At 42.8% G+C, this 16,192-nt stretch overlaps 1 protein-coding gene across 1 annotated transcript in view; it reads right to left on the reverse strand.

The window, feature by feature from the left end:
• Positions 1-10,299, reverse strand: part of LOC126184395 (serine-rich adhesin for platelets-like) — a 123,153-nt gene extending 112,854 nt beyond the window's left edge. Inside the window, exon 1 of the mRNA XM_049926779.1 lies at positions 10,227-10,299. Coding sequence (XP_049782736.1) covers positions 10,227-10,299 — 73 coding nt within the window. The remainder of the gene's footprint in view (positions 1-10,226) is intronic.
• Between the last annotated feature and the right edge of the window lie 5,893 nt (positions 10,300-16,192).

A 16,192-nucleotide genomic window follows, 5' to 3' on the forward strand; every position in this document is an offset into this window, starting at 1 on the left:
CCGCCGGGGCCAGCCGAAGTGGCCGCGCGGTTCTGGCGCTGCAGTCTGGAACCGCGAGACCGCTACGGTCGCAGGTTCGAATCCTGCCTCGGGCATGGATGTGTGTGATGCCCTTAGGTTAGTTAGGTTTAGCTAGTTCTAAGTTCTAGGAGACTAATGACCTCAGCAGTTGAGTCCCATAGTGCTCAGAGCCATTTGAACCATTATTTTGTCCCGACAGGAAGACGTTCGAAGCAATTGATCGGCGTCTTAGGGAGCACGGAACATTCCAGCCTATGACTCGCGACTGGGGAAGACCTAGAACAACGAGGACACCTGCAATAGGCGAGGCAATTCTTCGTGCAGATGACGATAACCCTAATGTCAGCGTCAGAGAAGTTGCTGCTGTACAAGGTAACGTTGACCACGTCACTGTATGGAGAGTGCTACGGGAGAACCAGTTGTTTCCGTACCATGTACAGCGTGTGCAGGCACTATCATGTTCTTCCACCTACGCTTTATGGTGCACGTTATCATGATTTCATACGGGATACTCTACCTGTGCTGCTAGAACATAAGCCTTTACAAGTACGACACAACATGTGGTTCATGCACGATGGAGCTCCTGTACATTTCAGTCGAAGTGTTCGTACGCTTCTCAACAACAGAGTCGGTGGCCGATGGATTGGTAGAGGCGGACCAATTCCATGGCCTCCACGCTCTCCTGACCTCAACCCTCTTGACTTTCATTTATGGGAGCATTTGAAAGCTCTTATCTACGCAACCCCGGTACCAAATGTAGAGACTCTTCGTGCTCGTATTGTGGACGGCTGTCATACAATACGCCATTCTCCAGGGCTGCATCAGCGCATCAGGGATTCCATGCGACGGAGGGTGGATACATGTATCCTCGCTAACGGAGGACATTTTGAACATTTCCTGTAACAAAGTGTATGAAGTCACGCTGGTACGTTCTGTTGCTGTGTGTTTCCATTCCATGATTAATGTGATTTGAAGAGAAGTAATAAAATGAGCTCTAACATGGAAAGTAAGCGTTTCTGGACACATGTCCACATAACATCTTTTCTTTATTTTTGTGCGCGGAATGTTTCCTGAAAGTTTGGCCGTACCTTTTTGTAACACCCTGTATGTAATCTTACAGAGAATTGTCATGGCAACGGCCTTACCACAGAGGATACATCGGTTCACGTCAGATCACTGAAGTTGAGCACTGTCGTGCGTGGCCGGCACGTGGATGGGTGACTATCTGGGCCGCCATGCGCTGTTGCCATTTATCTGGGTGCACTCAGCCTCGTGATGCCAATCGACCGAATAGCTGAGGATGACACGGCGGTCGGATGTTCTCGATGGGCCACTTGTGACCTGAAGACGGAGTGCTTTATTACCGAGAAACGTTACGTTCGGAATCAGGTACTCTTTGCCACACGCGCACCTGTATCAAACGAGCGATGTTGGGAGAGAAGTGGAGGGATAACTTCTGGCTTACAGTGCCCGCAGGCAAGCAGTACGGGCGCACCAACGTACCCGCTCTCGCATTAGCGCATTTGCCCACCCCTGGACTAGAACGTGGTCCACTCAGCCTTATGAGGAGAATTGAGGAGCAGCAGCTCTCGTTTCGAATGCCAACATTAACGGCCAGGCATGCTTTGTAATGATCACAGACACCTCAAATGACACCTTTGGCAGAGGATTAAGCAGAAATTTGTTGCGAAACAAATGTTCTCCGTGTATGAAAATTAATCTTGGTTCTACTATTAAAGCAACTGTCACCTCAATTTTGATTTGAACACCACAGTACTATAACGTGCACTGAAAACCGGCCCTCTTACCTAGTAGTAGGGGCTTTCAGCGTGAAGTCCAAATCCCAGAACAATTTAGTGTACATTCATATGCACAGACATTGCGAGGGGTAAGGGTTACGTGAGTGCCGGAAACAAAGAAAAAAAAAACACTAGGACAGAGTGGAGATTGAAGCCCAAATATGAACGTCAAGTCAGTCACTTGAACGAAGACATACGCAACACGTCTCCATTTGCTAGGGGAACAACAATTCCGACGATCTGCAATGGTAAATACACTACCTGATAAAAAAGTGAAGTACTCAGAAAGATTAAGAAGGTATGTGATGTTATTTCGGAGAAAATAGAATCGAGCCAAATTTACAAAGAACTTAGCGGAATGGAAACACTTGTCAGCATGACGTTTTACCCCCTCTGGCCTTTAGGCATCGACTGTATCCTCTCCTGAGGCAAGCTAAACCACATTTGTGGTAACGCGTCCGGGATACTGGCGCTGAGACGAAGTTGACTCTGATGTGGTCCCATACAGGTTCTATCGGCGACAGATCTGCGGATCATGCTGGCTACGGAAATATCTCAACATCGCATAAACAGTTCATAGAGACACGTACTATATGGGGACGAGCATTGTGATGTTGAAAAATGCCATCACAATGAGAGGTAACACATGAAAACACCTGGATATCCGTGACGCACCATTGTACTTGCAGAGTTCCCTTAATTACTAGCAGCCATGACCTTGAAGTCATAATCAATCGATCGCCACACAATGAAGTCTGGGGTACCACTGCTGTGCCCCTCCGAAACATTGGAGGGATTGGACCTGGCCCCAGGTTAGCGTCATACTCGCCAACGACGGTCATCCTGAGTAGTGCAGAGCAGCCATTCATCGCCGAACACAATGCGACGGCCGGCCGTTGTGGCCGAGCGGTTCTAGGCGCTTCAGTCTATAACCGCGGGACCGCTACGGTCGCAGGTTCGAGTCCTGCCTCGGGCATGGATGTGTGTGATGTCCTTAGTTAGGTTTAAGTACTTCTAAGTTCTAGGGGACTGATGACCTCAGATGTTAAGTCCCATAGTGCTCAGAGCCATTTGAACCATTTTGAACAATGCGACGCATCAGCAGCCCACGCTTCCCGGTCACGGTACTTCTACAGACGCAGCCATTTGTGTTCTTGTGTTACCGGCAACCTACACATGGGACAGTAATTCCCTGATACGGCTGCTGCCACCAATGGTGCGGGATGATGCAGAATGTTGTACGTGGCTGATACTCGTTCTCAGATGGCAGGCGCAGATATGAGGGGGCTGCGATGTGCTTGGTGCACCATACGACGATACTCTCTTGTAGTTGTCAGACGTGCTACCGGAATCTTGACGACGTGTATGCCTGCCCTTGCGTTTTCATGCTGTCCAACATCGGGCCACTGTCACATTCCAACGCCCCACAAATCTAGATATTGCACGATTCGACTAGCTGGCCAAATGGTGGCCCATAATTTGTCCTTTTTCAAACTCTGTCAGATACTGATAACATTGTCTCACACGATTACACGGTATCCCCGTGGCCTTCGCAGCAATCACTCATCTGATGTTATTCACGCTCCTTATACAGCCTACCAAGCGTGATAAAATTACACACGAAATACACCCACGCATTCTGGTGGCCGTTCTACCTGTCACAGTGAACTGCATCTTTTACACACCCGCCGATGGTGTGTGCGTGTACGAAGTTACACTGACATCCATCTCTTCTGGGTGCTTTAATTTTTTTTTTGTCAGGCAGTGAAGTACCATCCACAATGCACTTTACAGTGGCTTGCGCATTACTTATGTATTATTAGGTGTAGTCGCAGATCACGTGAGGCAGTACTTCCATTGGATTATTAAGTAAACTGGTATCAATAGTGATCCGCTTGAGAGTCTTCTGAGTTCTAGCTATTATGTTAAGTAACATAAATGTCACTGTAATATTGCTGTTACAATCAATGCATAAATGAAAACACTAAAGTATTTTTATAATAATTGCTGAAAATCCAGCCGACAGTAGTGATACCTCCAACACTCTCCCATCGAGTTTTACTTACGTTAAAACTAATTCCTGTAGTTTTGGTTACTTTGAAAGCAGACAAAGATACGAAACTTCCTGGGAGATTAAAACTGTGTGGCGGACCGAGACTCAAACTCGAGACCTTTGCCTTTCCCGGGCAAGTGCCCTACCATCTTTTTTTTTTTCGATATAGTTCGTTGCGATTGGTCTGGGCGGACGTCAAAAGACATCCGTTCAAGTTCATCGTTTATTCCTTGACTCAGTTTTTTATTACAGAGAGGGCTCAGCCATCTGACCGAACACGCTGAGTTACCGTGCAGCTACCCAAGCACGACTCACGCCCCGCCCTCACAGCTTTACTTCTAGCAGTACCTCGACTCCTACTTTCCAAACTTCACAGAAGCTCTCCTGCGAACCTTGCACAACTAGCACTACTGGAAGAAAGGATATTGCGGAGTTCTGTAAGGTTCGCAGGAGAGCTTCTGTGAAGTTTGGAAAGTAGGAGACGAGCTACTGGCGGAAGTAAAGCTGCGAGGGCGGGACGTGAGTCGTGCTTGGGTAGCTCAGATGGTAGAGCACTTAGTTTTAATCTGCCAGGAAGTTTCATATCAGCGTACACTCCGCTGCAAAGTGAAAATCTCATTCTGGAGCCAAAGATTTACTTGCCGGACTACTTCACTCGCAAATTAATCAGTTCGTGAAACAATATTTAGGCTGATAAAGTACAAATATTGTATGTGATAAGCGAAGTACCAAGGCAGTATCTAGTTGTTCATCGCGATATTATGTCCTCATTTGCCCAGTGCAGAGTGTCAGCCAACATGATAACGAAGCAATTCGAATCTGCTCAGTCACAAGTAACGTCTGAAAAGTTTTGCTGATGTGATTATGAAAAATTAGAGTAGCTGGACGACAACTGGAAATCTCGTGTTTAACTGACTGCTTGTTACAACCGAAGTTTTCCACTAAAAATTTCCTTCCGTGAACGTCAGCTGCATCGTGGGTTTTAAGAAATCCGTCGTCGACTGTCTAACATCAGGCTACTGGATGTTCGAGTCTGCGTTTATTATTGTTCTTATAAAGATAAGCTTCATTTTTACACAAGAAAGTTTAACTCTATGGCCGGCCGGGGTGACCGAGCGCTTCTAGGCGCTACAGCCTGGAACTGTGCGACCGCTACGGTCGCAGGTTCGAATCCTGCCTCGGGTATGGATGTGTGTGATGCCCTTATGTTAGTTAGGTTTAGTAGTTCTAAGTTCTAGGGGACTAATGACCTCAGCAGTTAAGTCCCATAGTGCTCAGAGCCATTTGAACCCATTTTTTAACGCTGTGTTCCACGTAAAGCTGATACTCATAATAATACTTCGGCCACTAAATAGTTAACCCCACGCTCCTTAAACCATCTGCTCGATTTCTATCGTAGTAATGAAGAACGTTTGAGTTCACAGGTTGCGTATACATGATTTATTTGCGTTTTTAGTAAAATACTCGCCGTTTCCAGATTTATAAATATCACAGTGCCTTAAATTTAATAACAATTAACGTACTGGTAGTTGAGCCTACTAGTCCGCCTGCGTCGCTGATTGGTAACGTGTTCGCCTAACATGCAGTGGGCCCGGATTCGATTCTCGGGCGGGTTGGAGACTTTCTCCGGTCGTGGACTGAGTGTTATGTTATCGTCATCTCATCATCACCGAAACGCAAGTTGCCCAATGTGGCGCCACCTGAAATAAGACTTGCAAATCGGCGGCCTAATTTCCCCGGACGGGGCCTCCCGGCCATCAATGCCACACGATCATTTCATTCCGAGACTACTCATGTTGCAGGTGAATATACTTAAATTTAACAACAAAAATAAACATTTTTCTCTACCATACGAGATATTCTGCTGGTTATTCATTAATAATTTGTCAACAGAACAAAATGAATTGACCAAAAAGAATTATTTCAGTTTATGCTTAAAATTAGCTTTCCCATCTCTCATTTATTTTATATTATTTGCTAAATAATGTAATATTATGGTTCATACGCAATGACTGTCTTCCTGAGTCAGTTACAGTGTCAGTGATGAGTAACGTTAAGCCATGTTTTCAATTTATTGTTGTAGCTGTGTAATATATTCATTCGGAGATTTATCCATTATGAAGTTGTGTTTAGAATGACTAACTCCTTGACGAGGGGCTTACAGGACGGCTGTAGGAGAAAAACATATACTATTATCATAAAAAGTTGCACTCAGGTGAATGAAGAGCAGTTTGAGCCCTTCCTCTCCCAACTACAAGTATAGTGTTTTAATAACCGCGCAGTCTCACTCGGAGGCAAAGGTAGAAGGCTATCGTTTAGCCTGTTGTCCTTATCAAACGATTGTATCAGAAACGGAGCACTAACTGAGTTGCACAAGGAGATAGGAGAACTACACTTATGTTCAGAGAAAACAGAACACCTTGAACGACTAGAGATAGGATGTTCATATTCGCAGGACATGTACATTAATACTGTACGTTCAGTAGAAACGATAACCATGTCGGCCCTCGGGTTCGAGGTCAACATCTATATCGCGGCGCAACATCACCTGCCGGTAAAATGTGCCTGCGGCTGTCGTTTCGCTATAAGCCGAAGGTAATGGATCAGTGTGACTTGAGCAGACCTGCAGGATGCCTAGCAGACGTATGCGGTAACCGCACCGTCAAATCAGTGAATTTGTAAAAGGATTTTAGAGAATGTGATGCATCCATCCGGGAAATCGCTATTCGTGTTGACTAAGTGTTTCGGCAGTGCTACGTGTGTGTGCGGAACGATTCACGAAAGGTCGTAGAACACGACACGATGAGTCAGGCCGCACAGTCCCGACCACCCTCCGAAACACCTTATCCGAATGCCATTGCAGGACACATCTGCGTCCTCCTCGACTCTGGCGCAAGAGTGGAACAGTGTAACACATCGTACATTGTCAGGGGCGCCAGTCGGTCGCCGTTTATTACGGCATGTGTTACGTGCTCGTCTTCCACTTCTCCGCCAACCTTTGACGAATGTGCATAAACATGCTAGACGGCAATGGCGTATGGAACGGCGTCACTAGGGACAGAAATGGGATCAGATGTGATTTCGGACGAATCTATGTTTTGTTTGTTTGAAAATGATGGGCGCATTTTGGTTCGCCCCAGACGGGAAACGGTATCACAGTGATTGCATTCGCACAAGACATACAGCACCATCTCAAGGCCTTATGGTTTGGAGCGCCACTGGGTACCGCCGAAAATCACAGTTGGTGCGTGTCTAGGGCACTGCGACCACTGTGACCTACGTGAATGACATCCTGCAGCCCGTAGCCATACTCTTTCTGCACGACGCCCCAGACGCAATTTTTCAGCAAGATAATGCACGACCACATGTTTCTGCAGAAACACGTGCTCTCTTAGTGTCACAGGTTATCAGCCTCTTGCCCTGTCCCGCGAGACCAACAGACTTGTCGTCAATAGAAAATGTGTATGATATGATGAAATGACGGGTGTAGCACTGTGACCCAGTGCCATACACCACAGATGAACTATGAAACCAGGTAAATGCAGCATGGACGGCTATACCACAGGACGCCATTCGCGCCTTATATGCCTCGATACCACCATGCATTGAAAAAGCTATAAGGGCTCATGGCGGACCCTGTTCTACTAGGCAACACGACGCATGCTGAACCTAGGTGACTGAAATACTAATCATTTCTACAGAATATATTAACGTACATGTCCTGTGAATATGAACGTCCTAAATCTAGTCGTTCAATGTGTTCTGTTTTTTTCTGAACATGAGAGTAAATCCATCTTGGCCTTAATGATGAAATCATCTTAGCATTTAAATAGAGGGATCAGCTCAGCATTTAATTACTTGAAACACGGAAATCCTCTATGACGCTGCCCGGACGAAGATTTGAACCTTACCCCTGCTGAAAACCATTATTGTGCCCAAAAATAACTGCACTACTACGATCGATTTATAACAGGTGTACTTGTCAGAGACCCAACCTAAAATACACGATACAAATGAAACAGGTGCTCCTACTTTCGAAGCCATACGTGAGTGTTTGAAAGTAAAAATACAGCGCAGACTCCGCTACAAAGTGAAAAATTCGTTACAGAAACAACCCCTACGGTATAATTATTCCATTTCTCCGTGATATCCTTTCTTCCACGGGTGCTGTTCCCACAAGATATGTAAAGTGCTTCTGTGAAGTTTGGAACGTAGGAGGAAGTTACTGGCATAATTCAAGTTTTGAGGACTGGTCCAGTACACAGTATTAAACTTCTAGAAATATGAAAAACAGTGCTCGCTGCGCTGCAGAGTGTAAAACTCATTCGGAACTAAGATACTGCTTTCAAATATTATATTTGTAAGTTATTGCCCCGTGAGTTGTTCGCACGTATGCTGAATCACACTGTGTAGCTCAAATGTTCGAGATTAGCGAGGTTCAAAGTTACATCCTGTCAAACGGTTTTAGATTTACTGTGGTATCTAAATCACTTTATGCGAACGCAGAAATTGTTTCTTAATTTATACCTTTACCTTCCACATCATTGTCTAATTTAGCTAGTAGCCCTGAGTGTATTGACTTCGATGTATACGTGATGCTAAACTCTTAACCTTTCACCCATCTTCGATGAATGAGTAAATCAATTCAACAGAGCATAGTTTTAAAATATAGCACTCGAATTCAAACTAACGTAAGGTTTCATACAATACGAGTAGCGCACGATCTAATCTATAGATGGCATCAGACTCACGCGATTGTTTATAGAGATTTTACGTGGTGGCATTGTGAGAAGCAAAACGAGAGCACTAAGAAATTATCGACAAGGAACACGCAGAACAAATACTGAAATCTTTCCGATAAGTCCAGAACGGTTCGGCATTCCACTGATGAAGTCTCTTTTTACCGTCTCAACAAGTCTGTCGGAAAGGAACACTTGTATATCATCAAAAACTGATGTACAATGTTATCTAAACGGGAAATACCAAAAGTAACTAATACTATAGTTTTTAATGGCCTTAAAGTACGTCTTAGACGTATAAAGTATACACGAAAGGAATTCGTGCCATTTGTAACAAAATGGAAATATAATGTCCTTATAACGGGAACCTGGATAGAACGTACACATCTCCAGGGTGAGACACAGATTTAAGTGGAAGAACGATCTGTGGCGCTAGTTCTCCAATAACACAGCTACTTTTGCTAGCGATTAGATTCCCGCTCTTAGATTTCCATTCATTTCGATGTTTTTTTTTGTGTGCGAACTCTAAAGAGAATGGAGCTAAATCGAAGAACGCTCTTTCTATGTCGCCATCAACTTTTTGTGTAAGAGTGTCATTTCTTTCTAAGACATTTGGTCTTTTCTGACATATCCAAACGTCCTGAAAGCTTTTATGATCAGATTGTAATATGTAACGCACTTCCCTATTTCTGTTGGTTAATTATGAAACCTAATATAATTCATTAGAAAAGAGATAATTATTATATGTGCGTAAACACATTATACAAAGTTCCACAAAGGAATTAGGATTTTCATTTTATTTAAAAGATGTATTTATGGGTCTGATGGTAAGCGCTCTCCGTAACAGGTTAAATCGAACTCGATCGTATGGTAGCGTCATCCATAAGTGCAGATATGTAATAAATTATTTTTAAAGCATTCCAGCCTCTGCTTCAGGAAGAAAGAAATGAACACAGGGTACGATACTATTCCTAGTAGCCGACGTGTAAGACGAAAGCGTAGTCTATTATTTGAACAAAAATAAATGAAAATACGAATTGAGCATCTGTGCGTGGTACTAATGAACATTTCTTTCCGTAGCCTAATGTTTCGAGAAGATTCTGAAAATTTATGTAAAATTATTTTACGTCCAGTTTCCTGTGTGACGTATTATGATGTTTCCAAATATTGTGTGAACCAAAAAAAAGCTATATTTCGGACTAAAGAATGCACAAGGTGCTATGAAGGATTCAGAAATCGATCGACAAAATTAAAACACACAAAATATTTAAAAAGTAAACTTTGTGAAAATATGATGCAGTGTAACTACAGTTATTAACTGGTTATGATCTGGGTAGTTATTTAATAATGGTAATGTGACCCGTGGTATTCATCTAGAGTCATTCTGAAACATGCCCGTAGCATTCAGGAGACTGTCAGGTAGCATAATGGGAAGTGAAACTTCCATTATGAAGCTTTATTAGACTCGTATCAACAGATCGGTATACTTGGTTCCTAATGTATGTCGCAAGCATTTTTATCTCAGGTTGACCTGTTCCAATTCGTTTGCCAGGAAAAATAAGCGAGTGAAAACAGAAGTGTGGATATTTTGCTTGGAACGTCAATTGTACTTACCACCGGCTTCACTGGCGCATAGCGCCAGCAACCGCAGCAGCAGCAGGAGCAACAGCAGCGGACGACCACCCATCGCGGCCTGGCCTGGCGCTTGTGCAGATCTGTGGTACGCTTATCTAGTGATACAGATCGCCGGACAGTTAGTCTGTGACGGCATATCGCGCAAACAGATAATCCCGCCCGCTCGCCCACCCTCCGAGGTCTACGAAAGCGCCTATTCGTTGCGCTTCACATTCTTCTGGGACACATATCTCCAGAAGACCGACAACAGCTTCTATCTTTACTAGGACACTCCGACCTGTCAGTCGCCACAGAACATCACTTCCGAATTATTGCCCAAGGCCGGTCATCTGGTTTCGAGTACTCATGATTTTCAGTCATTAGCTCTGAAAATACCACTGCAACAATGACGCCTGGGTGTTTAGCAGCTGAATCAAGTCGGTGACCGAGTACGTTAAGTGGATATTTGTCTTTTTTCCCCTCTCCTTCGGCAGCTGATTCCCTTTCCGTTGTGGAAAATCCTGCAGACAAAATAAGTAGCCGCGCTGAGTGGCCATGCGGTTTGAGGCGCCATGTCACGGATTGCGCGGCTCCTCCCGCCGGAGGTTCGAGTCCTACCTTGGGCATGGGTGTGTGTGTTGTTCTTAGAATAAGATACTTTAGGTAGTGTGTAAGTCTAGGGACCGATGGCCTTAGCAGTTTGGTCCCTTAGGAACTCACACTCATTTGAACAAGATAAGTTCTCCAGCTTCAAATGGCTCTGAGCACTATGGGACTCAACTGCTGTGGTCATAAGTCCCCTAGAACTTAGAACTACTTAAACCTAACTAACCTAAGAACATCACACACATCCATGCCCGAGGCAGGATTCGAACCTGCGGCTGTAGCGGTCGTGCAGTCCCAGACTGTAGCGCCTTTAACCGCTCGGCCACTCCGGCCGGCAAGTTCTCCAGCTCTCCTGTTTCTTTGTGGCATTTTTCCTCATCGCGGCTTCATACTCTGAATGAAGGACGTGTGACTCTTATGGCACGTAACAGAAAACACCAAATTAAATGCCCCCCTTTGGAAGTAGTCTCATCTCGAAAGCTAAAATCTTCTGTATGCTGAAGTTTCTGGAGACAAAATAAACTCTTGTAAGAAACTAAAAACATATTCTTCAGTACGAAGGAAAGTAAATTCTTCTTATAGCTGTATCCCTTGAAAATTAGAATTATTCCTTTAACGACAGGAACTACCTTCAAACTGAAGTCTGTGCAGGACTGTAATGAAGGAGAAGTACTAAAAAAAGAAAGAAAGAAAGGAAATGAAGTCCTCTTTGAGATATGAAAGGCTCCAAATACATCTGAACACTTCATCAAAAATTGTTCAAATGGCTCTGAGCACTATGCGACTTAACTTCTGAGGTCATCAGTCGCCTAGAACTTAGAACTAATTAAACCTAACTAACCTAAGGACATCACACACATCCATGCCCGAGGCAGGATTCGAACCTGCGACCGTAGCAGTCCCGCGGTTCCGGACTGCGGGCCTAGAACCACTAGACCACCGCGGCCGGCAACACTTCATCTATAGACCACAGGTGTAGATGTCACATAACTCCTCAGCAGAAGAAAAGACTTCTTTCAGACACTGACGCAAGCTACAGTGTTGCCATATTGTGCAGACAGCTGAACTTAGAGAATTATCGGCATGGTCATGTTATTTGTCCCATGTCACGATCGGCGCAGAGTTAGACTGCAGCGGCCGGCCGCCAGCCAAGTTTTATGTCAATGAATGTATCTTCATCTCCTTGATCTCAGTTCTCTAGATTTTTTCTGTCTGGTGACACATCAAATGTGAAGTGTACTGCTGTGCTATTGATACAGCTGAAAAATTGTAGTAACGAATTTTATGTCCTTGTCGAGCTCTATGAGATGATTCGGGGATGTTTGAAATAATTCGCAGCTCTTTACAGAGTCAATTGCTGTACTGCATTCAAATGCGAGAATGACTCGTAGAACTTCTCCTTCAATAGACATGAGTGTGCAGTATATCGTAGCATGTAATGGGCTGAAGCATTAGTGTGTTTCTTGTAGGCTGTGGGTGAAATTGGAGTCCAGTTGTGTGGAAAGTTAATTGAAAAGTTTACATTTAAAAACTTATTTGTACTAAGCACGACAATGTTGCATACCGAAATGTCGAGACGGTTGCCGAGTCGGTTGTGATTTGACGTTGACTTCGTATTAAAATGACGATGAAGCAAGTGTCGTTGTTGGCAAGGGACGAATGCACACACAAGTACTGGAAGTGTTATTTATCTGAGTGCGCATATTCTGATTGAAATTGTGGGTAAAAAATGCAGGACGAGTTTTTCACTTTTTATAGGCAAACGGCCGTCGCGAGCGTGGAGGGTCGTCGTTCTCTCATTGATGCTAACGAAAAAAACACGGAAAGTGCCAGAACTCCATTTCTCACAAATTTCGCCCGGTAGAAGACAGGTCAAAATAAGTAAATGCTTGTCTTGGCTTATCCGCAGATATTCGACCGTTTCTGAGAAAATGACGGTCAAAGTTTTCGAGATACTATATGTGACTTTTAGCGAGCATCTACTTCAGCCGAAGTGGTGGCACAGTGGCTAGCATCACGGCTTCGTACTTTTATGTGTTTGAAATCCGATTATTATTTTTATGTTAGTTTTTCATTTATCTATCCATGTTTGTAGAAGATTACTACAGAAAAAAACAATAAATGAATGAGAAAATTATTTGAAATTGTTTTCGGTGAAATTCCTGTAGATCGTCTTCATTCATAACCAATTGCAAGCGCCTGTTTTCGGTAAACTGATCCGTTATGCGTGGTTTGCCGTGAAATTATTGCTGACGCGTGAAATCTTCAACAATGTTAATCACGTTTCTTTACCGAGTAAGATTCATGCAAAGAAATGTCACAGTGCCAAACGTGCTTTTACACGATGTTCATGATGTGCGAAATTTCTATGTTTCGAATGTTTCTACGACAGTATCATCCTGTAGCATGAACATAAGAATAATAAGTGAGAATTAATGTAAGACAGATATAAGAATGAAACGTAAGAATATGAGAATTTAAAAGGATTGTAATCCGTGAAAATAACATAAACATATATGTTGTATAACAAATGTGTCACACTTATTATGGAACCCAGTTATAATTTTACAACACCCTTGTATCCCCTAACTTGATAAGGGACATTAGTTGATTACCTTCTATGGACATGGACAGAGAAATTAAAAAATAAAAGAAAATAAGTAAAATCAATAATCTGGTTTCGAACACAGGATGAAAAAGTGAGAGGCCTAGATTCTAGCCACTGTCGCACCATCTCGTCTGACACTATCGCGCGCTAAAAGACGTTAAAATTAAGCTGAAAACTTTGACCATTGTTTTCTCAGAAGCTGTCGAGACATGTGTTCGCTTATTTTGACTCCTCTTCCGCTGATTTTTGGGAAATCGGACTGTGGTACTGGCCATATTCTCCTCGTGAGTACGAGGCGGTGGTCGCTCTATGTCAGCTGAGCAACAAGAGTCAGACATCGCCAGCTGCTATATCGGGCGCAGGCAGCAGCAAGCGGAGCGTTGCGAGCGGCTCTACAGACAAGTAGCCTATAGAACACAGAACAGAACGGATTTGTGACGGTCTAGCGAACATGATGAAACTCATTGGCCTTAGTGCAGCGTTGTGGCGTCTATTTATATATTTTATTTATTTACTTAACCTGATTTGATTAGGGCCGTCAGCCCCTCTCTTACGTCGGACAAGGGTTTCACACATACACTACATTTTTTGCATCATAGTTATTACGAAATCAAAATTTTAATATAACTAATAGTCTGGGTGTCTATAGTGAAAATGTGAGTAAATAATTCTGACTATGAATTAATAAAGTTAATACTGGCCGTACTTGTACTACCGCTGCCGCTGCCACTAATAGTAATAATAATAATAATAATAATAATAATAATAATTTTGCTTTGCAAAATACACAAAGCAATCACTCATATAAATCGGCTACACCACTGCAATTTCATAACCACTTCTACAACCCTTTAGATCACATAACATCAACAGATACGAAGAAAGTAAATTGGAAAAAGAAAACACTACATGGCAAGCACCCGTATCATCTAACACAGCCACACATCGATCAAGACGCATCCAACATATGGCTAAGAAAAGGCAATATATACAGTGAGACGGAAGGATTCATGATTGCAATACAGGATCAAACAATAAACACCAGATAGTACAGCAAGCATATTATTAAAGATCCCAGTACCACAACAGATAAATGCAGACTTTGCAAACAACAAATAGAAACAGTAGATCACATCACAAGCGGATGTACAATACTAGCAAATACAGAATACCCCAGAAGACATGACAATGTGGCAAAAATAATACATCAACAGCTTGCCTTACAACATAAACTTATAAAACAACACGTTCCCACATACAAGTATGCACCACAAAATGTACTGGAGAGTGATGGATACAAATTATACTGGAACAGAACCATTATAACATATAAAACAACACCACATAACAAACCTGACATCATACTCACCAATAAAAAGAAGAAATTAACACAACTAATCGAAATATCCATACCCAATACAACAAATATACAAAAGAAAACAGGAGAAAAAATTGAAAAATACATCCAACTGGCTGAGGAAGTCAAGCACATGTGGCTGTTGGTTGGTTGGTTTGGGGAAGGAGACCAGACAGCGAAGTCATCGGTCGCATCGGATTAGGGAAGGACGGGGAAGGAAGTCGGCCGTGCCCTTTGAAAGGAACCATCCCGGCATTTGCCTGGAGCGATTTAGGGAAATCACGGGAAACCTAAATCAGGATGGCCGGACGCGGGATTGAACCGTCGTCCTCCCGAATGAACATGTGGCATCAGGATAAAGTTGACATTATACCAATTATACTATCAACTACAGGAGTCATACCACACAATATCCACCAGTAAATCAATGCAATACAGCTACATCCAAACTTATATATACAACTACAGAAATCCGTAATTATTGATACATGTTCAATTACCCGAAAGTTCCTAAATGCAATATAACGTATACCGTACAGTTAAAAGGAAGTCACGCTTGATCAAGGTCCGCGTCACTTTCCATTTTTGGCCAGACATAACGTCTGAGAAAAGAAACAAATAATAATAATAATAATGACAATAACAACAATAATGATTGTGGCAGATATAAAAAGAATTTATAGGAGCACAAAATATATGTTTTCTGATATAGCGAGTTACGGGGAAAGGAAATTTACGGAGACTGCACCAGCTAAGAATACTGGGAAATGAAAGAGATCCGGTTGGAAAGAAGGATGTAAAATGCTAAGGAGTGCATACAGGGACAGTGGTAATTATTACTGTTGCTTAAGTAGATATGTCATTAACTGTATTCTGAAGAAGTAAAGAATATGCACCCGCAAGGGGAGTGTATTGTTTTTCCTACGCCTGATTTCGTTGATATGATCTATCGGAAAGTAATTAGTTTGCCTACAAGTGTGAATAAGCTGGAAAACCTATTGAAACCGGTTTCTACCGGAAGAAACGAATTACATTCCTAGGATACATTACCCAAGCTGTTTGTGACAATACATTGGATTAGAGATGACCAAGGCCAGGTTATCTAATACAGCGGTGGAAATTAGTATAAAGACACACGGTTATTTGTGAAAAAAAACAAGATTATTTACGTATGTTTTTTTGTATTGAACGTATTTTCCCCTATAATTTACAACAAAACAAAACAAATACATTCTCATATTGCCACTAGCATTGGTACTTAAGAAATTTTAAGAAAGAAGACAACATTAGGGGTGAAACTTGATATAAAGACACTTACGAATTATTGTCAGAATAACCTAACGTAGACTGTAAATACATCACAACGGCGACTTAGTATTTAGTCAAAGCTCCATT

The sequence above is a fragment of the Schistocerca cancellata genome, chromosome 4 (genome assembly GCF_023864275.1).
Source record: "Schistocerca cancellata isolate TAMUIC-IGC-003103 chromosome 4, iqSchCanc2.1, whole genome shotgun sequence".
Lineage (NCBI taxonomy): Eukaryota > Metazoa > Arthropoda > Insecta > Orthoptera > Acrididae > Schistocerca > Schistocerca cancellata.